At 45.2% G+C, this 25,907-nt stretch overlaps 1 protein-coding gene across 2 annotated transcripts in view; it reads left to right on the top strand.

Annotated features, from left to right (window-relative positions):
• The window catches only part of METTL25 (methyltransferase like 25), a 624,891-nt gene that overhangs the window by 247,472 nt on the left and 351,512 nt on the right, over positions 1 to 25,907 (top strand). For both annotated transcript variants that reach the window (XM_069228758.1, XM_069228757.1), the window contains one exon: positions 15,234 to 15,381. In XM_069228758.1, the coding sequence (XP_069084859.1) occupies positions 15,234 to 15,381 (148 nt within the window). The remainder of the gene's footprint in view (positions 1 to 15,233; positions 15,382 to 25,907) is intronic.

Here is a 25,907-nt window from a genome sequence, read left to right as displayed (position 1 = left end):
TTCACGCAGGGACGGCTGTACGTCGATTTCTGCTCCTTGGTCATGGATTGTATTTGGGTTGCAGGGTTTTCGGACACCCCGGGGACGATGTGTGGATATCCTGCGCTGGCAGGACGAAGTCACAGAAGCTCCTTGTAGAGATGGAGTCTTTTTGGTCCTGAGACTTCAGGGAATAGAAGGCAAGCTCTATCCAAGCCCTTGGAGAGCACTTCTTCACCACAGCCAGAGAGCAGCAAGGCAGCAGGACAACAGCAAGGCAGCAGTCCTTCACAGAAAGCAGACAGGTGAGTCCTTGGGCAGCCAGGCAGTTCTTCTTGGCAGGATGCAGGTTCTGGTTCAGGTTTCTTCTCCAGGAAGTGTCTGAGTTGGTAGGGGCAGAGGCCCTGTTTAAATACCCAAATGTGCCTTTGAGGTGGGGAGACTTCAAAGAGTGGCGTAGAAGTGCACAAGGCCCACTTTCAGTTCATTCCTGTCTGCCAGGGTCCCAGTAGGGGGTGTGGCAGTCCTTTGTCTGAGGGCAGGCCACTGTCCTTTGACATGCAAGTGTCAGGCCCTCCACCCTCCCAGCCCAGGAAGACCCATTCAAAATGCAGATGTATGCAAGTGAAACTGAGTATCCTGTGTTTGGTGTGTGTCTGAGTGAATGCACAAGGGAGCTGTCAACTAAACCCAACCAGACGTGGATTGTAAGGCACAGAAAGATTTAGGTGCAGAGAAATGCTCACTTTCTACAAGTGGCATTTCTAAAATAGTAATATTATATCCAACTTCACCAGTCAGCAGGATTTTGTATCCCCATTCTGGCCATACTAAATATGACCTTCCGACTCCTTTCAGATCATCAGCTACCACTCAAACAATGTATAAGGGCAGCCCCACTGTTAGCCTATGAAAGGAGCAGGCCTCACAGCAGTGTAAACACGAATTTAGGGGTTTTACACTACCAGGATATGTAAACTACACAGGTACATGTCCTGCTTTTTGCCTACACAGCACCCTGCCCTAGGGCATACCTTAGGGGTGACATGTGTAGAAAAAGGAGAGTTTTAGGCTTAAAAAGTACTTTTAAATGCCAAGTCGAATTGTCAGTGAATCTGCACACCCAGGCCTTGCAATGACAGGCCTGAGACAAGGATAAGGAGCTACTTAAGTGGGTGACACAACCAGTGCTGCAGGCCCTCTAGTAGCATTTTATCTACAGGCCCCGGGCACATATAGCGCACTCTACTAGGGACGTATAAGTAAATTAAATAGTCTAATTGGGTATGGTATAATCCATGTTTAAAGGGAGAGAGCATATGCACTTTAGCACTGGTTAGCAGTGGTAAAGTGCGCCGAGTTTAAAACCAGCAAAAACTGTATCTAAAAAGTAGGGGGGCGCAGGCAAAAAGTTAGGGGTGACCACCCTAAGGCTGTCAGGTGTAACACCCAAGAATGCTATTCTACTTGAATGATTTCTGTTACCCATTGAATGGATGAAAATCACTTAAAACTCAACAGTGACTCAAAGGATTCTTCTTTATGGTGATCAGTCAATGGCTGAGTAAGGAGACCTCAAGGAGTGAGCACTGCGTCTACTATTTCTAATACCATCGGAGGTATAGGCTTTCTCTGTGATTCTGTAGCCTTTCACTTAAGGCCCAAGTTACTCTGCCTGCATCAGCCTTCTTTCTCATCATGAAAATATTTTGGAAAATTATTCTTTTCATTCTAGTCTCATCCCTTAAAACCATGGTTCAAGCTCCTATACCCTCTTGATTAGATTATTTTAATCTAGACATGCCTGACTACTTCATCCATCAGATCATCCAAAATGCTGCTGCTCATCTAATTCTTGATTCAGTCCCCACCAATCCGTCTCAAATTCTTTACGTGATCTTCATTGGCCTCTCATTAAACACTAACACCATCAGAAGTATAGGCTTTCTCTGTGATTCTATAGCTTTTCACTTAAGGCCCAAGTTACTCTAACTGCATCAGCCTTATTTCTCATCATGAAAATGCTTTGGAAAAAAACTCTTTTCATTCTAGTCTCATCCCTTAAAACCATAGTTTAAGCTCCCATACCCTCTTGATTAGATTGTTTTAATCTTGACATGCCTGGCTACTTCATCCATCAGATCATCCAAAATGCTGCTGTCATTCTTAAATTCTTTATGTGATCTTCGTTGGCCTCTCATTCAAACAACGTGTGATGTTCAACTCTCTTTGCATTGCCTACAAAGCTGGCAAGCCTACAAGGCCCTACCTACTTAAGCAGAGAAGTTACCATCGCCCCTGCAGACATCCTGCTTTTCAGGTGAGTGACCCGTCTCGACATAAAGCCAAGCCACAACATACAGGGCTGCCTGGGCGATGGATTCCTCAATGGGTACTTTCAAAGGTTTAGCACAGGCTTTACCAGCTGATCGGAGTGCTCCATCTTTATTCGATTTAACTAGGGCCCTAGCGGGATTACAGAAGGAAGTTCTTTCCTTAAAGCAAGAGAACCTGGAGTTGCACACTGAACTACAGCGGTATAAACCATAAGACACCCCCTGGGGAGGAGTCAAACTAAAACAAAGATCTCTAGTACTACAGGCCCCTCGGTTTGACCCGTCTAATCATGTTCCTAGACCCGATTCAGGCCCAACGACTTCCACCACACAGCCCATGCAGGTAAACGTCACAACACTAACCCCTGTGCCCTTAGCTCCACCAGAAAGGTTTTTTTGGAGATAGTGCTAAGTTCAACATTTTTCTTAACCAGTGCCAGCTACAGTTTTTGTGTTGGGCAGCTACATTCCCCAACGATGCTGCAAAGGTAGCTTTTATTATCTCTTATTTGGGAGGCAATGCAGCTAATTGGTTTATTCCGCTGGTAGAGCGCAATTACCCTAAACTGTATGATTTCAACTGGTTCAAGGAAGCCTTGCGGAAACTGTTCGCCAAACACCTCTTCGTGCAAGCCAGTGACAATGAGTTTTGCTGAATTTGCGCCATGGAAACAAGGATCTACTGTCCTATATCACCTCTTTCAATCGGTTGGTGGCAGAGACTGAGTGGTCTGAGGAGAAGACCTCCCTCTTCTATCGTGGCCTTTGGGACGATCTCAAGGATGTTCTAGCCCAAAATGTTGAACCTCCTACGGAGTGTTCCAAGTTTATTGACCTGGTGGTACGATTGGATCACTGCTTGAGTGAACGTAAGGGAGAAAAATTCCGGGGTGACACACGTTTAGTGATGCTCAAAACTGAGAAAAAGGAGTCCACCATTCCCACTCATGATACTCCTGAGCCCATGCAAATCGGCAGTGTGCGGGGCCCACTGTCTAAGGAAGAGAAAGAACGTAAGAAAAAATTGAAACTGTGTTTATACTGCGGTAAGGCAGGGCATTTTGCTCGAGAATGTCCTAACAAGCCTATTGCTCCAAAGAAAGCCATCGGAACAGTAGCAGGGCCTGAATTCTCTCTTCCTGACCAGGCGGAAAACTAACTGGCTCGATAACTTCTGAAACCATTTTATCAAGCGCTTCTTTCAATATGGTGTCACATCTAATGGCTAATACCACCACTCCAGTACCTCAACATCTAACTTTTATTGTGATGTTAGTGTTGTCCCTTCAGGTTCATAAGGTCATTCCCATATTGCTTGACTCTGGGGCTCCGGAAACTTTTTAGATTTGGGTTTGGCTAAAACCATAAATATTAGGACTGTCAGAAAAGATGTCCCTGAACCAGTCAGAGCCGTGGATGGCTCAGAATTGTTCTCCGGGCTTATTGTTTATCAAACAACACCCTTGTCCATGCTTTGTGCAAACAAACATACAGAACAAATTAATTTTGACCTCATAGATACCCTAGTATTTGGAGTCATTTTGGGGATACCCTGGCTTCAGTTACACAATCCCAAAATTGACTGGGCAGCAAGGACAGGGACATTAGACTCTAAACATTGCTGGCACTCCTGTTACCAAGACAAACCATTACTAGTGACACCCTTGCATTGTGGGTCCACACATAGTACGGCTATCAAGCCGGATGACACACTGGCCATTCCTGCACTGTATAAAGACTTCCATGATGTCTTTAGTGAACAGAAGGCCACCCAGTTGCCACCACATAGGTCATACGATTGTCGTATAGACTTGATTCCAGGGGCAACGTTACCATGTAGTAGGGTGTAGGCTCTTTCTGAGCCTGAGAATCAATACCTGCAAGACTACCTGGACGATCTATTGGCTAAGGGTTTCATTCATCATCCAATGTCACCAGTATCATTGTCTTTGTTCTTCGTGCCCAAGAAGAATCGCTAGCTGGGCGCCTGTATAAATGATTGCGCAGTGAACAAAGTGACCATAACAAAATTGGTATCTACTTCAGTTGATCCCGGTACTTTTAGATCAGGTGCGTCAGTCAACAATTTATACTAAACCCGACCTCCGGGGCACCTACCACTTGATCCGAGTGATGAAGGAGGATGAGTGGAAGACGGCGTTCTGAACTAAATTCGGACTCTTCGAGTACACAGTGATGCCCTTCGGGTTGTGTAACGCTCCTGCAGCGTTTAAATTTTTCATCAATGAAGTGCTGCAGGAGTTTCTGGATATCTGTGTAGTGTATACATAGACAACATTTTGATCTATTCGTCTTCCACTGAGGAACATATAGGGCATGTAAGAGCGGTTTTACAACGGCTTCGTGAGCATCATCTCTTCGCCAAGCTGGAAAAATTTGTTTTTCACGCTACAACTGTAGAATTCCTGGGATATGTGATCACTCCAGATGGAATTTCCAGGGATAGGTCCAAGGTACAGGCCATCCTGGATTGGGTAGCCCCAAGATCATCATGGAAGTACAACAGTTTTTGGGCTTCGCAAATTTTTGTCGGAGATTTATACCCCACTTTTCTACTGTGATATCTCCTGTAACGCGTCTCCTACGAAAGGGGGTTAAGTTCCTCTGGGATGCAGAAGCTGAGAAACCCTTCCAACATCTTAAAAACAAATTCACTGAAGCACCCATCCTCCATCATCCTGACCCGGCTCAGCCATTTTTCGTGGAAGCAGACGCTTTCCATCCAATAGCTTACTTCTCAAAGAAATTGCTACCCGCAGAGCAAAATTACACAGTGGTGGAGCGGGAACTTCTGGCCATCATGCTTGCCTTCCAGGAATGGCATCACCACCTACTAGGAGCTAGACACACTGTAACTATTTACACAGATCACCGTAAGTTACAGTTTTTTCAAGCGACCAAGGCCCTGACACCTCGTCAATTATGCTGGTTTCTATTCTTTAACGAGTTTGACTTCGTAATCACCTATAGGCATGAAACTACACAACAAAAGGCAGACACGTTGTCTAGGATGGGTTTCTCCTCTGATGTGACACTAGAAATGGTCAGAAGCATTATACCCCCGAAACAATTGTGGCTGTGTGCACTTCCCAAGAGTTCCTTGAGCAAATACGGGTAGCTCAACACAAGGTTCCCTGTTCAACTGATGTGTATGAAAAAGAGGGTTTACTATACCATGCTGATCAGTTGTACGTCCCTACCAAAGAATTACGGGATACAGTATTACAGTGGGGGCATGATTCTGTCCTCGCAGGCCACCCGGGTGAGAAAAAGATGTTAGATCTCTGTCAAAGATGGTTTTGGTGGCCCACACCTGTGCAGGATGTCAGAAGCTACGTCCAGACTTGTTCCACCTGTGTTCGGGCTAAAACCCCACATACTCCAGCCACAGGATTGGTACTTCCCATGCCAATTCCAGTGGCCCCATGGCATACCATAAGTATAGATTTTATTTCTGATCTCCCAGCTTCCAATGGATACTGTCATGTGGGTGGTTGTAGAATACCTAACTAAAATGCCTCCCTACGGCTTCCAAGCTCTCTGATTTGTTTGTCCAACACATTGTACTGCTTCATGGGTTGCCCACTACAATTGTTTCCGATCGTGGCCCCCAATTTATATCACGGTTTTGGCATAGCTTCTGTTCCTCTGTCGGTATGGACGTCCGCTTGTCCTCTGCATATCATCCACAAACGGAAAGTGCCAACCAATCGCTGGCGCAAATCCTGAGATGTTACATTGACACATGGTCTACTGAGTGGTATAAGGCTTTACCTCTTGTTGAATTTGTATATAACAACAGTGTCCACATGGCTACAGGAATATCCCCATTTTACTGCTTGTTTGGTCTCCACCCAAGAATGCTACCTATAACTGGATCCCAAACATCCACAAGAGTCCCATCAGTACAGAAACACCATAAAGAGTTACAGGAGATTCAAAAAATAAAGTACAACACCATTTAAAACTCTACCAAGCTCGAGTAAAAAAACAAGCAGACAAAAGAAGGAGACCTGCTCCCTCTTATCAGATAGGAGATCAGGTGTGGCTCTCATAAAAAAATCTCCATCTTGCAGGATCCAGAAAATTAAACCCCAGATTTCTAGGCCCCTTTCCTATTGCCAAAATCATCGATCCTGTGGTAGTAGAACTGACATTACCAGATGATTTCATGGTACACCCTGTATTTCATGTGTCGTTACTCCGTCCCTATTCCCCTGATACCCGCGATGCCCCACCACCTCCCCTGGTAAAAGTACAGGGGCAATGGGAATTTGAAGTGGCCAAATCTTTGCCTCCAGGTGCGTCCATGGTGTTCTATACTATTTATTGGCTTGGAAAGGCTATGGGCCTGAGGACGATTCCTGGGAACCGGCGTCCACAGTTCATGCCCCACGTCTTTCTAAAAAATTCCATCTCCTGCACCCTTCCAAGCCCCGCCCTTTGAGAGGGTCCTTGGAGGGGAGGACTGTCAGGAATACCCAAGGTGCCTTCTGCGTTATCTGTCAGCATCCCCAGGGATTAGGGTTAAATCATATTTCTGTTCTTGGTTAAACCTTCATGTTTCTTAATAAACATAATGTGTTGTGTTACACAATTGGTTTTATCAATGCTTATTTTACCAATGCTTGTTTGCTAATGTGAGCAGGTGTAGACATGTGCTTCTAATTGGGTGTGGTGTAGACATGTGCTTCTAATTGGGTGTGGTGACTCATCCACATGTGGAAACTCAACTGCTTTCCTGATTGGCTGTAAATAGCAGAGTGAAGCATGCCTCCCTGCTTGGCTTTGTTTGCTTCCTGATCTCAGCATGTGATGTGGCAGTCCAGCCCCTGCTGCCATCCTCATATTCAGGACTTTTGAGGGAATTATTTTCTTCGTTCCTGTACCAGCTGACACCAGGCATTCCTCCAGCACTCCAGAAAAGACTGCAGCTAACTGACTAGTATTCTCCAGGGAGTTTGTTCTTTGAGCGGCGCGCTTTCCTAGAACACCCGGTGTATTTCAGACCTCGTATTTTGGGAAAGTGCTTATCTTGAAGAGACAAATGCATTTCTGAACATTCTACATTATTATTGTAGTTACTTGCCTAAATGTGCTTCAGGAAATCTGCTTGAGCTGAAGTACTACAAAAAGTGACAGTGCAATTTTAAAAGAGCAGTTACGTGACTTTTCTTTCTCTAATAGCATAACTCTTGGATTTAAATTGTGTTATTCATGCCTGTGTTTCAGTTTTGAGGAATTTGCTTTCGAAGGGTTTTTCACACACACAATGAAACCAAATCAAACTGTGCCACCCTAACTGTTTAAACCCAGAGTGGACATTTGTATTTCTTGGATAGTTTTTGTTCCTTTTAGTTTAACCCTATGCACGAGGGAAAGATATACGTGATATAATTAATGCCCTTGTTTGTCTTTCTTGTGCGTGATAAGTGCAACCTCAGTTCTAATTGTAGTGTGCAACAGTGAATCTTTGTGAAGCCAGCCCTAGTGTCGCAGTACTTATTGTTATGGTACTCAGTTTGGGTTTTTGGTAATGCAGTGTTAGTAATTGTGCCAACAGTTATTATTATCCAAGAAAAGTGCTGGAGCATCCCGGTGGTCTTCTACCACTTCCATGCCCATATCAGAAAGAGAGATTCAGTTTCAAGGAAGTTGAGTGCACTAACTCTACTATCACTCTGTCAACAACGACCTGCCCCCCAAAGATACAGGGTTCCTGGTTGGACCGGCAAGACGTGGCAGTGTTTTGTCTCTTTCTCTTTCTCTTCCACTCCCCCTTTCCTTTTGGGACACCTGCTGGGGTTTCTGTGTCCACCAGGAAGTGCCGAGAGGTGTTCCAGGAGGTCCGGGGTCATACCATCTCCCCTGCAGACATTCTGCTTTTCAGGTGAGTGGCCTCATCTCGATAGGCACCAGGTGCAGCAACCTTTGGGACCAATACCACTGAGCTTGCCCAAGGACTCCTTGAGTGCTCAATAATCCCTAGGATAAGCATTTTGGATTCTTCATCCTTTATGCATGCCCTCACCCTGTCAGTCACCCTGTAAACCTTTTGTTTAATAGGTGTACTCTCCCCAGTGTCCACATCATGTGTGCACAAGTGTGTGACTCCTGGGCTCAGGGAAAACCGTGAGGCAAACTGTCCCAACATGTGGCGACAGTCACCTTGCTGCTCCTCGGTCAGGGAGGGGGAGAGGATCACTCCCTCCACTGACCCATCTTTTTCTCCTGCAGACAGGAGGTCAGGAAGAGGCTCAATCTCCTCCTCCACCCCGTCATCTGTTGCAAGGAGTATGGACAGTTCAGTCTGCTCAAAGTGAGGTTTGAGGCGGTTGACATGCAGGACCCTTTAGTTCTTTGGAGACTGCAAGTCCACCAGGTAGGTGACTTCACTCTTACGCTCCACCACCTGAAATGGCCCAGTCCACTTATCCTGGAGCGTCCTAGGTTCCACTGATGCCATCACCCACACTTTCTGACCAGGTTGAAACTCGACCAGAGTGGCATTCCGGTCGTACCACTGTTTCATATCCTCCTGGCTTGCTTCCAGGTTTTCCTGTGCGAGACTCCTGAAGCGTGCAGTCTGGTTTCTTAAAGCCAGCATGTCGCTAAGTACATCCTGGAGGTGTTTACTAGGAGCTTTCTCCAAAGCCTCCTTCACCAGACTCAAAGGTCCCCTCACAGGGTGGCCACATATCAGCTCAAAGGGGCTAAACCCAAGTCCCTTTTGAGGCACCTCCCTGTAAGCGAACAGAAGGCATGGCAAGAGGGCGTCCCACTTCCGCCTCAAGGGCTTTGACAGGCCCTGAATCATGCCTTTCAAGGTGCTGTAAATCTCTCAGCCTGACCATTACTTTGGGGGTGGTAAGGTGTGGTGAACTTGTAGGTCACCCCACACACTTTCCACAGAGACTTTATATACGTGGATATGAAGTTGGTACACCTATCAGATACCACTTCCTTGGGGAACCATGCAGGTAAAAAAACCCATAAGTGCACGACCAACCACAGGGCAAGTGACTGACCTCAGAGGAATGGCTTCTAGGTACCGGGTGGCATAGTCCACCAAGACCAGGATGAACCTGTTGCCCAAGGCTGTCTTGGGGTCTACAGGCCCCACAATGTCAATACCTACCCTCTCAGAGGGAGTACTAACCACAGGTAAAGGTTGGAGCAGAGCCTTACATTTCCCCCACTCTTGCCACTTGCCTGGCAAGTCTGACAAGACCTGCAATGTGCATCTGAGTGCCTGCGCATTAGGGGCCAGTAAAAGTGGGTGACAGGCCTCTCAAAGGTCTTGTCCTGCCCCAAATATCCAGCTAAAGGCACATCATAAGCCAACGCCAGTAAGAGGCCCTGAAGCACTGCAGTACCACCAGCACACTGGCTGACCCAGGCTCAGGAACCTTAGGCTCGCTATACAGGAGGTCATCCTCCCAATAAATCAGGTGTGATCCTGGCTCCTTGCCAGCCGCCTGGTCTGCAGCCTCATGTCGCAAACCCTCCAGAGTAGGGCATGTCTTCTGTGCTGCACAGAATGCTTCCCTGGTGGGTCCCTCTTCCTGCTGCCACTGTGACGGCTCAGGGACCTCCCCCAGTTCAGCCACCTGTTCCCCTGTAGGCTCCGGGGCATCACCCTCAGGCTCCGCCTCCTCCCAGACCGTGAGAACTTCTGGGGCCAGTTTCCCGTGCCACCTACCCTTCCTCTTCTTGGCGGTCCCCTGGGCCACTGTTTCAGGCTCCTGGGGCTGTTGATTACCCTGACGGGCTGCCATTGACCGGGTGGATACGCACACCCACCCAGGCAGACCCAACATCTCCAAGTGAGACCTGTGTTCCATCTCCTTCCAATTGGAATCCTCCTGGTCATTGCCTCGCAAACAATCAGCAGGCATGGTTGGACTCACAGCTTCAAGGAACCTGAGAACCACCACCCACATTCAAAGGGAACCTGCGCCAATCTGCACAGGCGCTCTGAGTTGTCCACTGCAACTACTTGGTGAAGTAACTGGGGATCAATCTGCTCTTTAGACACCAGCTGACTCCTCACTGTAGTCACACTGTCTCCTGTGTCTCTCAGAGCCTCCACCCTCTGTCCATTAATGGTCACCCACTGCCTGTACTTCTTAGTTTTCTAAGACACGAGGGTTCTCTGGACCATCTCACTGTCCCCTAGTGAGACAAGGGTCATTTCAGCTGGCTCCCACCCACCTGCAACCAACTCCTCCTCAAGTGCTACACTGGCCAAACCCTGAGACGGCGCACCAGTGGGTGCCAGTGTACTTTTGGGGCATTTGGGGTCCCCCCTCACATGACCCACCTGGTCAAATGCATAGCACTTATGTGGGGGACCACCTGCCACTGGCTTCCGTTTGGAGAACCATGGCTTCTTTTCACTGGGGGGTTGGGAATCCTTACCCTGGGAATCAGTTTGGGGCCCTTTAGAGAACTCCCCCTGTATATCCTTACCTCCCCTTTCTTCTGAGAGGGACCCTGCCCACCCTTGCTGTGCTATCCCCCATACCTCTTTCGGACCCTGGTGCTCTCCCAGCGGTCCGCTTCCTGCGCAAGCTTCCTGGGGTCAGTCAGCTTGCTGTCAATCAGGTGCTGTGCAGCTCTGGAAAACATAAACTGTACAAGTGCTCCCAAGCAATCGGATTGTAAAGGCCCTCATACGTAGTTACCTTACTGCCCTTCACCCAACCATCCAGTGACCTGCAAAAAGAATCAACACATTCCAACCATGTTTGGGATTCCTTCTTCTTGTAGGACCTAAACTTATCCTTCTACTGTTCAGGGGTGAGACCATACCTTGTGAGCAAGTCATCCTTCATGCTAGAGTAGGTAAGATTCTGAGCATTCCCTAAGGCTGTCAGTGTATCCCTCCCCTCTACCTCAAAGTGCTTCCACAGACTCCCCAAATGAGTTTTAGGGACCAGATTCATATGGAGAGCAGACTCATACCCCGTATACCACAAGTGTATGTCACCCTCCCTTTTATAATCCTTCACAAGATCTTTAGGAATGTGCACCCTCCTTTCAGACTGCACTGTGATGTGGCTGCCACCATCCCTACTAGACTGGCTCCTCTGATCCAGCTCCCTCAAGCTGAGCTCATGAGCCAACAACAGATTTTTCTCTTCAATGGCCATTCTCTTTTTCTTTAACTCCCTCTGGTCCTCCCTCTCTGCCTGTCTGTCCTGCAATTCTTCAGGGGTCAGACCCTTAGATGAGACACTGCTACCTGCCCTGGAGACCCTCTCCCTGGACATAGCAGGCCCACCCACAATACCATTGTGTATGGAATGCCCTTCCTCCTCCTCATCTTCCTCATCCTCTGTGTGCCCTTCAGTGCTCTTGGCTGTCACCCAGGCCCTCAGCTCCTTTTGCAGTTCCTCCTTCTTGGATGAGCTCTTGATGGGACAGCCAAAACTTTTACAGAACTGTTTTAACTGAGCTTAGGTATAGCCATCCAATTTCTCTAGGTCAAAAGCAGCTCCAACTGATGCATCTCCAGACTGGGACATGATGAAAAGTCAACAAAAGTGCAAAGTTCCAAAAAGCAGAAAACAAGTTCCCAAATGAAGTTCAGAATTCAATCAAAGATTACCACAAAAATGGATGAAAAGAAAAATCCAAGCAAAAGAGAAAAATCAAAGATGACCAAACAAGTAGTATGTGGTCACGTAGTTGCCTGCACTCAATTTACTGTTCCATCTTGAGAAGAACTCCCCAAGGGCTTGATTTAGAGCTTGCCTTCTGTTGTTTGAAGTCTCAGGGACAGCAAAGACTTCTCTCTGCCAGTGCCTGGAGTCTCTGGAGAGGCCCCTACTCTGCCAAGTGGTGCCCATCCAGTTCCTGGAACCCTGAAAGGAGAAATTGGCAGCCCAAGAGTGAGAAATCCACGGGCCGACCGCCGTGCGGCAAAAAGATCGACGCAACTCCGATCTGCAGCTGAAAAATGGACACTAGCCTGCAACGCGACCAGAAGATCTACGCCCGGAGCTGGGGAAACGACCCACAGCATTGCTGGAGAGATCGCAACCCGTGCTGCGTGGTTTTCGGACCATCGTGCGGCTGAATTTGACGCAAACACCGCTGGGCGTGTAAAAACAACGCAAGACCTGCCCGGACCTGAGGGTGCTGCCCGGATCGATGCATCATTCTCCTGCGGAGAGATGAAACGACGCACGCCGATCCGGCTGGAGGAAAAATTACGCAAGGTCTCGCTCGTGAGTGGACTTGACACATAGCAAGCCCTTTTTGACACACACTCGCCCGTGCAGGGTTATTTTTGATGCACCCAAGGTACATTTTCACGCTAACAGCGTTAGCGTTGTGCTTAAAATTACATGAAGACTCTTTTTGAATTCTTAGTGATAACTTGACTTGTGTATTGTGGATTTTTGTCATTTTGGTCTTATTTTGTTTACATAAATATTTTCTATTGTCTAAACCTGTGTTGTGTCATTTTGTAGTGTTTTTTATTAAGTTACTGTGTGTGTTGGTACAAATACTTTACACCTAGCACTCTGAAGTTAAGCCTACTGCTCGTGCCAAGCTACCAAGGGGGTAAGCAGTGGTTAGCTGATGGTTATTCTCTTTTACCCTTGCTAGAGTGAGGGTCCTTGCTTGGACAGGGGGTAACCTGACTGCCAACCAAAGACCCCATTTCTAACAAACATTAACAGTAAATGTAACTTAGGGTAAAGTACTCAGGAGCTCCACACGGTAAGACTAAAGCTCAATAAGTTCCTCACCCACAATTGTTGTTACAGATACTGTCCGCTGGGAAAAAGCAAATACAGAAGGGTAGAGAGTTCAAGGATGCACTAAACTAGTGCTGGTTCAGAATCCAAGGGTGCACTGCAAGCAGTGCTAGTTTAGGAACAAGAATTAGCTACAGCTCAGGAATCAGTAATCAAGGAACAAAGATGCATCAGGTGTGAACAGGCTAGCACCTGCCAGCCACAGGTGTACTGAATACCTCTTCCCATCCTGGGCCTGCAGTAGTGGAGACAAAGCAGTGAGCAGTGCATTCTATGTTGTGTTTTTTTCAAGTGCAGACTGGCTTCCACAGAACCCGGGTTGGATCAGGAATGAAGTGGAACTCCCCAATAGCATCCAAGAGCCCGGAATTCAGTCTGTGTTCCTTAAGCTTATTAGAACACTGGAGAGTCCCACTTGTAGGCCTCAGTGCTGGGCATGAGATCAAATTGTGACAATTTCACTAGACTATTTAGTGCTGGCTGCAGACAGCTTATTATTTGCCAAGCTTATGTCACACCAGTAAAGGAGAGAGGGCTCTTGACTCCATCCCTTTGTAGATCAGCCTCTTTGCAGCTTCACATTTGATTGGTGAGGTGTTCTATAATTCATCAAAGTGGACTCTTTCTTTTCACACTTTGGGGACATGTGATTCAACCCCTTTTACCCATTGCTTTGTTGGAGGGAATCATTGGTTCGTCGGACGGTAATTCACATTTTTGATCAGTTCACGGGGCAACATGTATGGTGAAGGACACAGCGCTTCTGCAGGTGACTTTACCAAACTGACTGGAGTCAGGCATGAGACTCACATGGCATGCAGTAAGACTACTGTACTGTGCATCTTTCAGCCGTGGACCTTCACCACCCTGTCACTGCTGATCCACTTCAGCATCTAAGGGAATACTGCAACACTGTTTCCACTATATTGTGTTTCTATAAGGTATGGGGTAGTCACTGTGCTGTAATCACTATTCTCTTTTATGCTCCCACGACACTCCCCTATGACCCTGCCCATAACAAAGGATGTACTGAGCATGTGGTGTAACGTCCTAAGTGGCAAAGGGTGTTCCCAGACTATAGAGCTACACTCAGGGCAAAACCACTCATGAGTTGTGTTACGGTTCAGGGAGGACCTGGCTTGGCAGATTGCGATGGATTGTTCCTTTTGGAGCAGGGTCAAGACTGATTTCCATATAGCTGGGTTTCATCAATGGTAGCATGATAGGCAAAAGAATGATGGGTTGGAACTCTAACCCGAGCGATTGCCAGAGGTTAGACTTATTGCATGCTTCCACTCATCAGCTTTTGTGTGTTTGATGTACCGTGTTAATTGGCCAAGGGTATGCCCAGATGTAGGTCCCTTCCTCACTGTGTCATTGGAACCAAGCTACACCTGACTGAAGAGCCCCAGTCAGGGTGAAAATGGTCTTGAGTTGCTTGTGTTCTAGTTCAGAGAAGACCTGCCTTGGCAGTTCAGAATGGACTGTTGCTATTGGAGCACAGTCAAAACTGATTTGCTTATGGCTAGGTTTAATCTGAATTGGCATGGTGGGCAAAAAAAAGATGGGATCGAATGCTACCCTGAGTAATTGCCCGTGGTTAGACTTATTGGAAGAATCTGCACATCACCTTTTGTGTGTTTGATGTTCTGTTATGTTGACACCATGTGCCAGCCTATCTTTCCTTGCATGTCCACGCATTCTCCTTTATGCTGCTACTGTTTTTTACAATGTCTTTACTGCTGGTTGCTGGCATGCCTCCCAGTTCTAAACGTTTACTTCTAGTGCTGACTCTAGAGTTTGCAAAGTCTCTTTCCAGTGTCTAGCATTTCAGCTGCTAAACGCTGTGAAATAACTATGTTCTGCCTGTGCCCTGCTCTAGTGGTGGCCATCTGAAATGCCCCCATACACAGATGGTTGTCTGACACCAAATATTGACTTATGTGTTTACTTTAAGAGATACACATTTCTTTCGTCTGTATCCATTTACTTCTAATGGAAAACACATTGTTCACCATTACTATGGTATGTCACCCTGCAGCAATCTTTATGGTTTCATCTAAAAATCTTTTAATCTGACTAGAAATGTTGTACTATTACACAATGTGCTTCCTGTCTTTTGTAGGACTCTATAATGGTAGGTCTACATACCTGTGGGGACCTCTCTCCAAACACTCTTCGAATTTTTGTTGGAAAACCTGAAATCAAAGCAGTTTGCAGTGTGGGCTGTTGTTACCATCTCCTATCAGAAGAATTTGAAGTCCAACCTGAAGGTAAAGTATTTTCCCATACCTAAGCAATCTCTTCCAAACCTCTAGTTTCAAGTGATGAATACACTTGCACTGCTACTATACAGTGTGTTTTATGTAATCAAACCATGTCAAGTCTCCTACCACCACTGATTGTTTATGATGATGATTGTTTGTAATTCCACCAAAACAGCTCGAGCAAGAACTTTCATTGACCCTTGCAAAATGATACATGGCCGTTTGGGTACTCCATTTTGTCTAGCAAAATTCACCTTGTGAGGTAATATGTTGCAAACTTGGCCACATTTGTTTGTGCCATAAGGCAGCTGTCTGCAGATGACTTCATATTTCTGCCACATGAACTGCTAGTGCTTTGTGTTTTAGGCTGCTGTGGAAAGCAAAACTTTGAATGCTCTGCGTTTCACTGCACCGCTCCATCTGCCACATGGAGATGGAACATGCACCATTCAGTGACTGGCATTTTTTGTGATCGTTTATCATCCTCAGGATGCTGCCCTAAGTGTCTAATGACTGAAGTGTGTGGAGCAGAACAGATCATTAGATTCTCTGCTTCAGCGTTATGTACTGTCCGCTGCTGCTCCCCAACTCTAAGTGTCTCTCCATTCAGTACGCTGTGTCGGACACTATGATATGAGTACAAGCTAGACTTTGACAAGAGCACAAACCCAGATAGCATCTTTTATGTCACAGGAAATCATCACAGAACCTCACTCTGCCGCCTCAAATCACATAGGTCTTGATAAGTTCCTCATTCAGCTCACTAGTGTTTAGTTAGGTCACCAGCCTGCTGGAACACCCCCTTTATATTTTTGTCATCTTTATAGGTGTTGTAAGAACACCCTGAAGCCCAAATATGACATTTAAGTTTCATGGTATTGGTGCATTTTCTGTGCCGTCTACTGTTCCTTACAGGAAAGGTGAATAATCTGATTAGGTGAAACCAATTTTACCAATACTATTTTAGGGCCAGAGCACATGCATTGTAGCACTGAATGGCAGTCCTAATGCCAGAAAAAGAAGTGGCCAGAAAAAGTGCAAACAATCTGGGTTGGCCATGCATAAAAAGTTTATTTGCTACATCTATCCTCCCAAGTTATAGCTTCTTTTCTAACATTTTTAAAAGTTTGTGCTGTGAGCGAGCAAGGCATCTCACCACATAGCGACTATAATCAATGAGCTTTTGTGCTCAGCCACCTCTTCCTCTAAATGAGCATTTGCCTGTTAGCTCTACCGTCTCACTTATCTAACTACTCATGCTTTGCATTTAGTTATTAGTTAATGATTTCAAATATCCCCCTGTGGAGGCAGGAAACAGCTTTACTGATTCATTATCTCTTTTCCATCTGCTCTGCAAGCGCTGTGCATCTGAGTGATGTAGTTGTTAGCAGCATCATTCTGACTGATGCACAGTTTAGCATGACAACTCATCATTCTATTTTGTTTTCTCATTTATTTATCTAATGGCAGGATTTCTAAATTTATTTTTTTGATGCAGTCGAATTAACTCCAGTGTAGAGCCTTGAAAAATGAAATCCAGTCCCCCACTTAAAAAACATCAGAACGAGATTACCTGTCCTTTCATTGACAATTTGTCTTAGTATGGCTGCATATTCTTCAGTATTGGGCAACCATACCTTGCCTATTTTATTTGCACTTGATGGTGCTTCAAGGTATTGGAATGTAAATATTATATTTGCAACACAAGACAAGAGATCTGTTGCTTAATTATATCCTTCCGCTGCCATGTTTGTCCATGGATGTTTCAAATAAGAACCAATATGTTTAAATACAACGTTAAGCTGTGTAATCATCATTGTCATATTAGTGATGGTTTGTGTGTTTTGGTAGGTTGAGTTACACTACCTGTATATTGGATGAGTACCCTTAGTCAGAGTTTGTATTCAGTTATGTAGACAGTATGAAAATACCACATCATTTCCATTTCTGGAGGTATCTTTAAAGAGTGTAGTCACTAGTAGGTTACTGTAACAGTTGTAGTCCCTGGGTACACCTCAGGAACACTATGCTACAGTCAAGCTGTGTATTTCTGTATAAATCTGTCTTCTGTTGTGGGTGTGGCGTGGTATCTTTTCTGTAGAATTATTTCTAATTGGCAGGCTATATCCTCAACCACTTTGTAGATTCACCATCGCCTTCCTGAAAACATGGCCTTTGTCTGTGCTGTAGCCATAGTGTAGGGCTGCCTGTGTTTGTGTTCAAAAGGGGCCCTAGCTGATCTATAAAGACAGGTCTGCCTTTTTCAGGTTGGGGCCAAAAAAGATGTGCATGTGGCCATCCCCTCCTTGTAATAAAACAGTGTGCAAAAATGATTGCACTGAACGTTACCTAAGGCAATGGCAGTGGTTATGAAGAATTCAACTATCTCATAACTGTGCTTTAGATCACTGATATTCAAAGTACGGACCCGGGGGCCATATGTGGCCCTCCTGACCTTTACATCCCGCCCCCTTGTGAACAGCAGCACTGGCTGCGGTTTACTCACTCTCCACTAACGTCAAAAGGATGGTTAAAACAAATGTTCAAGCATTTGTGTAAAGGTTAGTTGAGGTTAAAGAAAGGATGCAACTTGGATGTCCTTCCCCCTCTTACTTTTAAGAACCCTTATTTAAGGACATCTTGCAGCAAAAGTGTAAAGTATGATAAGGTATCATCAAAATTCAAAAAGTATATTTCATCAACACTCAAAACCGTTTCACCTTAGTACGTAAGATTATCACTGCATTGAGAAGCATGTTTTTTAAAGGTTAGTTTTCAGACAGTGCGATTCCAAGTTTGGTAAATACCTAAAGTATTATTGGACTAGATAGCGATTCCCCCCTTCAGTTTATTATGTTACCTTTCCAGTATTTTCGGATTAAATAGGAGAGACCACAGTTGCTCTTTTATTTAAGCAGTATGTCCACCAAATGTTTAGTGTGCTTAGCACACCCTGAATCCTGTGACAGTCCTGCTCGTTGTTTGATCTTTCAAACCTCAACTGTAGTCCCAACACTACACAGTCACGTATTCAGATAATTATTCTTTCTTTTGAAGCCACGAGTAATTTAGTACCCGAGTCCCATACCTGGTAAAGTTAGTAGTACTGTCGAAATTGTTGCCACGAGAATGTTGCTGTTAAAAGCATGCTTCTTTTCCTAATACGGCAACTGGATATACTTAACCAATTCTTAGGGGTTTGTGGCAAGCATAGACACAGAAAGTGACACAGAGCAGCTGACATTCTTGTAAGGGTATTTACTTGTTTTATTTCGCAATTTGCGCTTCTTTAAAGTCTTTTTGTTTTAATGGGGTATTATTTGGGTGTTACGTGTGCGGCTTAGTGCAAGCACCCATAGTTCTTGTAGCAAAACCTACTAAGCTACTAAGCTAACCAGACCAAAAAATAACATAATTGAAGCTGGAGCTAAGATGGAGAAACATGTTCATTTATTGAAACATTCCAAAGATTGCCTGTGTGCTGCACTGTAGCAGTAGAATGTTTAGGAATTTGTCTCGACATAGGATTTGGTATTGTGACGTATGCTTTTAGTATCAATACTATAAACACCGGAACCATGGCTGTGCATGGTGCTAGGCAGCATGTTTGTGAACCATCGCTGCTTTCGCCCCCTTCTGCAATGCAGCACTGCATCTTTGAATGCTGCACCGTATTGTACTAGAAAATTATAAATGTGCCCCTTAGTGTGCATGCCTGGCTCACCCAGCCTTTACCATCACACTGTCAGGCCGCTTGTGGCAATTAAACTGAAAAAAACATCTTTCTGTGTTATTTCTTTTTCCTATCTTCAATTAATCTCTTCTACCTTAACTCTCTCTCTGAACCTCTCTCTGGCTCTACTTCTGTTTATACCTTTATGCTCTTAATCTCAGCTCTCTCTGCCTCACCTATGTCTACTTTACATTTCTCAAGATACACAATATACCTCACTTAACTTCATCATTCTCTACCTCTCTCTCGTGACCTTGCTTCTCTCTATATCACTCTCTGTGCCTACATGTGCATCCATCCGTCTTGTTCCCTCGCTCTATTCCAACTCTCTCCCTCATCCCTCTCCATTTTCCTAATTTTTTCCAGATGACCTCCCTGTCACTTCACCTCTCACATAACCTCTCTTTATGCTTCTACTACCGTACCTCTCTCTCAACCCTTTCTCCACCTTGCCACTCCCCCTTATCTCTGTATCTCTGTTCTCTATTTTCCTAAAATCCCCTCACTACCCTACTTTTCTCTCTCTCTCCCCGTCTTTTTTTTCTCTCTCTCTCCACTTCACCACCAGTGGATTACCTAACCACCTCTCCCCCTTTTTTTCTCACTTCACCTCTGTCCCCATTACTTCACTTCTCTAGATATCTTACCCCATTTCAACTAAGGGCCTGATTACTATCTTGGTGGATGGGATATTTAGTCACAAATGTTGGCTGTATTACAAGTTCCATAGGATATAATGGAACTTGTAAGATAGTGGCCGGGATATCTGTTACATTTGTGACAGAGTATCCCATCCGCCAAGATCGTAATCAAGCCCTAACTCTATTTCTCTACCCTACCCTTTTTTTCTCTATCATTAACTCCTCTTTCATACACAAACACATATATATTTCTGGACACCCTTCTTAATTTCAACTCACCCTTCCACCACCATGTATAGCTCTCAACTTTCTCTTACTGCTCTACACCACATTTCTCTTTCTACCTTTCACTCATCTCTCTACCTATCCCTCTTCCCCAGTGTTCTCTTTCTATGGTTGTTGTTTCTATACCTTGCATAGCTTTGTTTTTCCTGCAGTTTCTCTGGCTATCTGTGCCTCTGGCTACATTTACCTGTGCAACACACCTCTTTTTCTACATTATCTTTGTCTCTTCTTCATCCCTTGCAGCACTGCACCCTGCTGTCTCTTTCTCTACTTTTCTCTTTCCCCATCTCCGACTCTCTCGACCTCTTTGCCACACTCTAAAACCTTACCTATTTCTTTACCTCTCTGTCTCTACCTACATTTTTCTACCTATCTTTTTCTTTCATTCTGGCTATCCCACTTTTTGCTATTTACTTTACTACTCACCGTACTTCACAAATACTTCTACATCATCTGTTATGCTGCCCTCTGTATGTCTCTGTCCATCTTGTGAATCCAGCCCATCTCATTTTAATTACAAATATCAAGCAACTAAAGCTCAATTTCAAATGTTATGTGCATATATCATATTTTTTATATTATGCAATAGTCCACTACACATCTAACAAGTCACCCTTTGCATATTTTTCCTACAATGGGAGTAACAAGGAGGTATGCCGCTACGTTCCACATACAAAAGATTTTGTTGCAAGTGAATAAAGATAGACCCAAACTCAAAATGAAATGGCTTTATCAATGTTGCTTGAAGTTTTATTTTAGAACCATTTGTCAGGTGGACATGCTTGAGCTTACAACTGTTTTTGCATGCCACCATTTCTGAAGGATTCACATAGAATTCAATGTTGTTTGGCCTCACGAGGGCTTGTTCCAAACTGGGGGGCACCAAAAAAATAGATATTGGCAGTAACCCTACAAGTTCTAAAAATATCGGGATCTGGCCATCTTTGTAACTTCCTCTTAGTGTTCTTAAGAGCAGTAGGTGACCAGCTGCCCACATTGAATATAAACTCTCTCTACTGCTACACTAAACCATAAGGGATGCCAGCATGTACCCACCTGAATGAATTTCACCCTTGGTTTGACAGTTGAGCACATGCAGACTTACTGTAGCATGGTGCCTGTGCTTTACGTACAGCTCAAAGACTTTGTGCCACATGTGCAAAGAAAAATGTACTACATCTCTAGTGTAGAGGTTTTGCAAGCATGGCTTTGCCTTACGTGGGAGTAACAGAGTCATTAATTGTTCTTTACCGTGCCCTACCTTCTCTTCTGCAGCTATTAGTGAAGGTCCCAATTCATTGTCACTCTTGTCTTATTTCTTTTGTGAATTAGTAAGAGTTCTAAAAATTATTTTAGTCACTTAAGTAAAAAACTTAGGCCCTCATTACAAGTGTAGCGGTCTGAAGACCGCCACACTTACGGTGACAGTCTTACTGCTGCAGGGCCGGCGGTGAAGACCGCCATATTATGACTGCAACAGTTTGGCCGAAGCCAAACTGCCACAATGCCGCAGATACCGCCAGCGCGATTGGACCACCGGGCTGGATGTTAGCACCTCCGGTCCAACGGCAGCCGTAAGAGGGCCAGCGGTATTACAAGACGGCACACCGCCAGGCTTTTCGTGATGGCCGCACCGCCACGAAAACCCTGACGGTAATGCTCTGGCGGCAGGAATCTCCATTTCTGTTGCCGGCACAAGCACCCCCCACTCATTCGCACACCTTCATACACGAACCCCCCACTCATCCGCACACCTTCAGACACGCACCCCCACTCTTTCGCACACCTTCATACACGCACCCCCACTAATCCACACACTTTCCTACCCGCACCCCACTCAGCCTCACACCTTCATACACGCACCCCCACACTCCCTGCCATACGCCCCCACTTGCTTGCACGCACCCATACAAACACCCCTTCTTGCATGCATCCCAATACACACACATGCTCACTCGCACCCTGACACCATCCTCCCCTCCACTTCCATTTAGACACACACACACACCCTCCACATACACACACACATGCACACCCTTACTGCTACACATACACGTGCACACGACACCCCTCCCTCCCAACCCCAACGGTCCACCTACCTGTGTGGGCGAGGTGGTCATCTGGGAGGGGTTGGGTGTCAGCGTTTCCACCGCGGAACAGCCTCTCACCCACCATCAGTCAGGCCGACGGTGTCGGATTTCTGCACTTAAATAGGTGGAAATCCTTGGATTAGTCCTAATACGACGGTCTTCGAACCGCCAACACTGGTGGTCTTTGGGCACCTGTGAAGACGGCAGTCTTTCCAAAAGACTGCCGAAGTCATAATGAGGGCCTCAATATATTTTTCTGCGCTTACCCCAGACATTTTATATCTTTGTGGCCCTAGGCACTATATTTATCATTGGCCCTGGAGCTTAGGGCCCTAGGAACATTTGACCGTTAATTGTGCTCAGGAACCAATGAAACTCCATTGCCTAAAAGTAGGCGGTAAACCAATATTGATCGGTCGGCAGGTTACACCCACTAACCGCTGCTTCCATAATGTCGACATAGCTGCTCAAACATACTAAAATTGTTAGCATACTTAAAGCTCCGTTGCCTGTATTCGGTTTGCTCTTGTCCTCCCCTGAAATACGGAATTTTTCAATGTAGTTTAGATACAAGAGCTCTAAGGAGTGGACAAGACATAGTGGGAAGGGAAGCACAAAGGGAGATTCACTCAAGGACAGCTATGTCTTTCCATGGCTATCATTCCCAAAGACATATTTTCTTAATTTGCATTAGATTTCAGCCAGATGTCATGGATGAAAGAATAGTTTTCTGTCTCATTGAAGATCAGTTAATTCCTATGATCTATGTACAAAGCATATGCTGCCAGATGCTTTGTGCCAGTGGGCGTTGGGCCAGTCAGAGTACTGGAATAGCACAGTGTTCCATAACATTTTAATAGGAAAAAACTATAAGTAAGCTACACGAGCCTTGAGTATGCTTAAGGCTGGAAAGTAGAATACTGTTATTTTGTCAAGAAGACTGTAAAATGTGTTTAAATGTGCAGTATACACACTAATACGGTGTTGTAAATTTAATTTTATATTCTTTTAATGCAGTTGTCATCTGGTGATCCATTTTGAAACATTTACAAATAAAAAGGCCAATACAGCTCCAAAACAGAATGAGCAGTAACGTTACTAGTATCCTGTAGTACTTTACTGTGCTTAGTTTGTAAAATGCGTCCTTTCGAGCATGGGTTCACTTGCATAAGGGAGTAACAGAGTCATTAAATGTTCTTTACTGTGACCTCCCTTCCTTCAATGACGTGGAAAATGAAGGTTGAAGGCCTACATGGTTATAACTTACAATCCTGTATCTCCTGGCTCGAATTCTGCCACCTAGTGGCATTACAAAGACTCTTTCAGTTAGAATGAACTGTCTAAAAAAAGCATAACACTTGTATTTACCACCATTCCCCAGGTTTGCTATTGGATTCAAATCTAAACTAGCCTTTTCATCTAAACTACTGGATTTGTTTTCTGCTGTGTGCCAGGCAGAAATCCTGGCCAATTACATAACCATTTGGTTGGGTATATTGCAACTTGGTTTTAGCTCTGAGAATTTCAACTTATGTCTGGATGACTAAACTGATCTTCTAGCTACTAACGTCGCTACTGCACTTACTGAAATAGATTTTGAACAAATGATTCCTTCGCTTATTACCTCACTGGGAAAAGCTACTAGAAAGCTGGTCTATGACTTTTACAATGGATTTAATATACCATCTTTGAAATGATGGTTATATGTGTATGCGTGGTTTGAAACTTCAAACTATCACAAACGCAAGCCTCAGTCAACAAAGACCGATATGAGGCGCCCACCTCTAGCACCTGTCAGTAAAAAATATGTGACACATTGCACTTAAACCTCCTCGAGCTACAAATGGTCTTCCTGTTATTAAAGGTCATTATCTGGGTAGACCTGTCCAAGGTGGCCATGATACAGATCGGCAACACAGTTGCTTTCGAATATGTTCTGAAAAGTAAGAGACACTTAATTTCCACATCCTTTGGCAGCTCGCAGTGAACGTACACAAAGGGGATGACTACCTGTTGGAAATGGCCCTTTTTGCAGGGTTATCCCCAAACCTTTTGCCTTCTTCCTCCTATTTTGTCTGATCTGTTTTTGCTGGTTCCAGAACTCTGGGCTCTTAACCACTGCAGACCAGTGCTAAAGTGCAAGTGCTCTCTGTCTAAATTGGATTTGTGATTGGTGTCCTCATGATTGGCATATTTGATTTACTAGTAAGTCCCTAGTAAAGTGCACTATGTGTGCCCAGGACCTGTACATCAAACGCTACCAGTGGGACTCCAGCACTGATTGTGCCACACACATGGGTAGCCCTGTAAACATGCCTTAGACCAGCCATTGCAGTGTCTGTGTGTGCAGTTTTGTACTGCCAATTCGACCTGGCAAGTGTACCTACTTGCCAGGACCAACCCTTCCTTTTTACTACATGTAAGTCACCCTTAAGGTATGCCCAAGGCAGCCCCATGGACAAGGTGCAGTGCATGTAAAAGGTAGGGCAAGTACTGGTGTGTTTTACATGTCCTGATAGCGAAATACAGCTAAATTTGTTTTTCACTATTGTAAGGCCTATCGCTCCCATAGGGGAACATGGGGATTGCCTTGAAATATCTTTTAAGTGCAGTTTACCATTGGGAGCAGATAGAGGTCTGAAGTTTGGGGTCCCTGAACTCACAATTTAAAAATGCTTATTTTTGTAAAGTTGTTTTTTAGATTGTAAGCTTGAAAATGCCACTTTTAGAAAGTGGGCATTTTCTTGTTTAACCAATCTGTGCCTCTGCCTGGCTGTGGAATACACATCTGGGCCAAACTGACAGTTGAGCTGTTTGTCAATTAACTCTACAGTAGCCACACAAAGGGAACTGAGGTGTGTCCTGCATATCCTGATGACTCTTCCTGAGCTACAGTGTAGGGAGGAGCTGACACTTGCACCTAAATAGGGTTGTGCCTGTCCTTACACAAAGCAGTCTCCAACCCCCTAGAGCGTGTCTAGGGCCAGGACAGGGAGAAGTAGGTTCTTGTGCACTGCAAAGACTTTCCTTTTACGTTTGCCTAATTCAAAGGCAGAAATGAGTATAAGTATTGGACTGCTGACCCCACAACTTTAAAACACTTCTGGATCAAGAAGAGATTCTGCCAGGGAGAAGAGCTAGATGCTTGAGAAGGACCTGCCACTCTACCTGTTGCTTTGCTGTGCTGGCCTGCTGCTGCTGCTTCTGCCCTAGGAGTGAAAGGACTGGACTTTGCTTTCTACATCCTGGTTGTGAACTTTCTCCAAGGGCTTGGACTGAGCTTACCTCGTGTTGTGAGGTCTCAGTGACATCAAAGGCTTTATCTGCCAGTGCCTGGCCAAGTGGTGCCAAATCCAGTCAAGGGCCCTTAGAAGTGGAAGCTGGTACTCTGAGTGAAAATCCTTGCACCTGAGACACTGCAGCAGAAAAATCGATGCAGCGCCTGTACGTGGCTGAAAAATCGATGCAGCGCCTGTGAAATTGATGCATCGCCTGCTTCAGCGCAGATACATCCTTGCCGTGCGTCTGGATTTTCCACGCATTATTCCAGGGCGTCAAATCTTCAACATCACCGCACGGACCTGAGTCTGCTTGTTCAGAAATCAACGCATCGTCCCCCTCTGGGGAAAGAAATTACGCTCACCTGCCTGGCGGGGAAAGAATCAACTTACGACTTCACTTGCGAGTAAAGAATCAACGCATTGCTTGCTTTTCTGATGCATTACCTGCCTTGCGGCTTCATTTGTTACCCTTAGCAGGTGCTTTTTGCTGAAACAACGCAAC

Source organism: Pleurodeles waltl, chromosome 4_1, assembly GCF_031143425.1.
Source record: "Pleurodeles waltl isolate 20211129_DDA chromosome 4_1, aPleWal1.hap1.20221129, whole genome shotgun sequence".
Taxonomy (NCBI): Eukaryota; Metazoa; Chordata; class Amphibia; order Caudata; family Salamandridae; genus Pleurodeles; species Pleurodeles waltl.
Note: the sequence above shows the minus strand (reverse complement) of the source record. Positions and strands in the feature narration are given on the sequence as shown.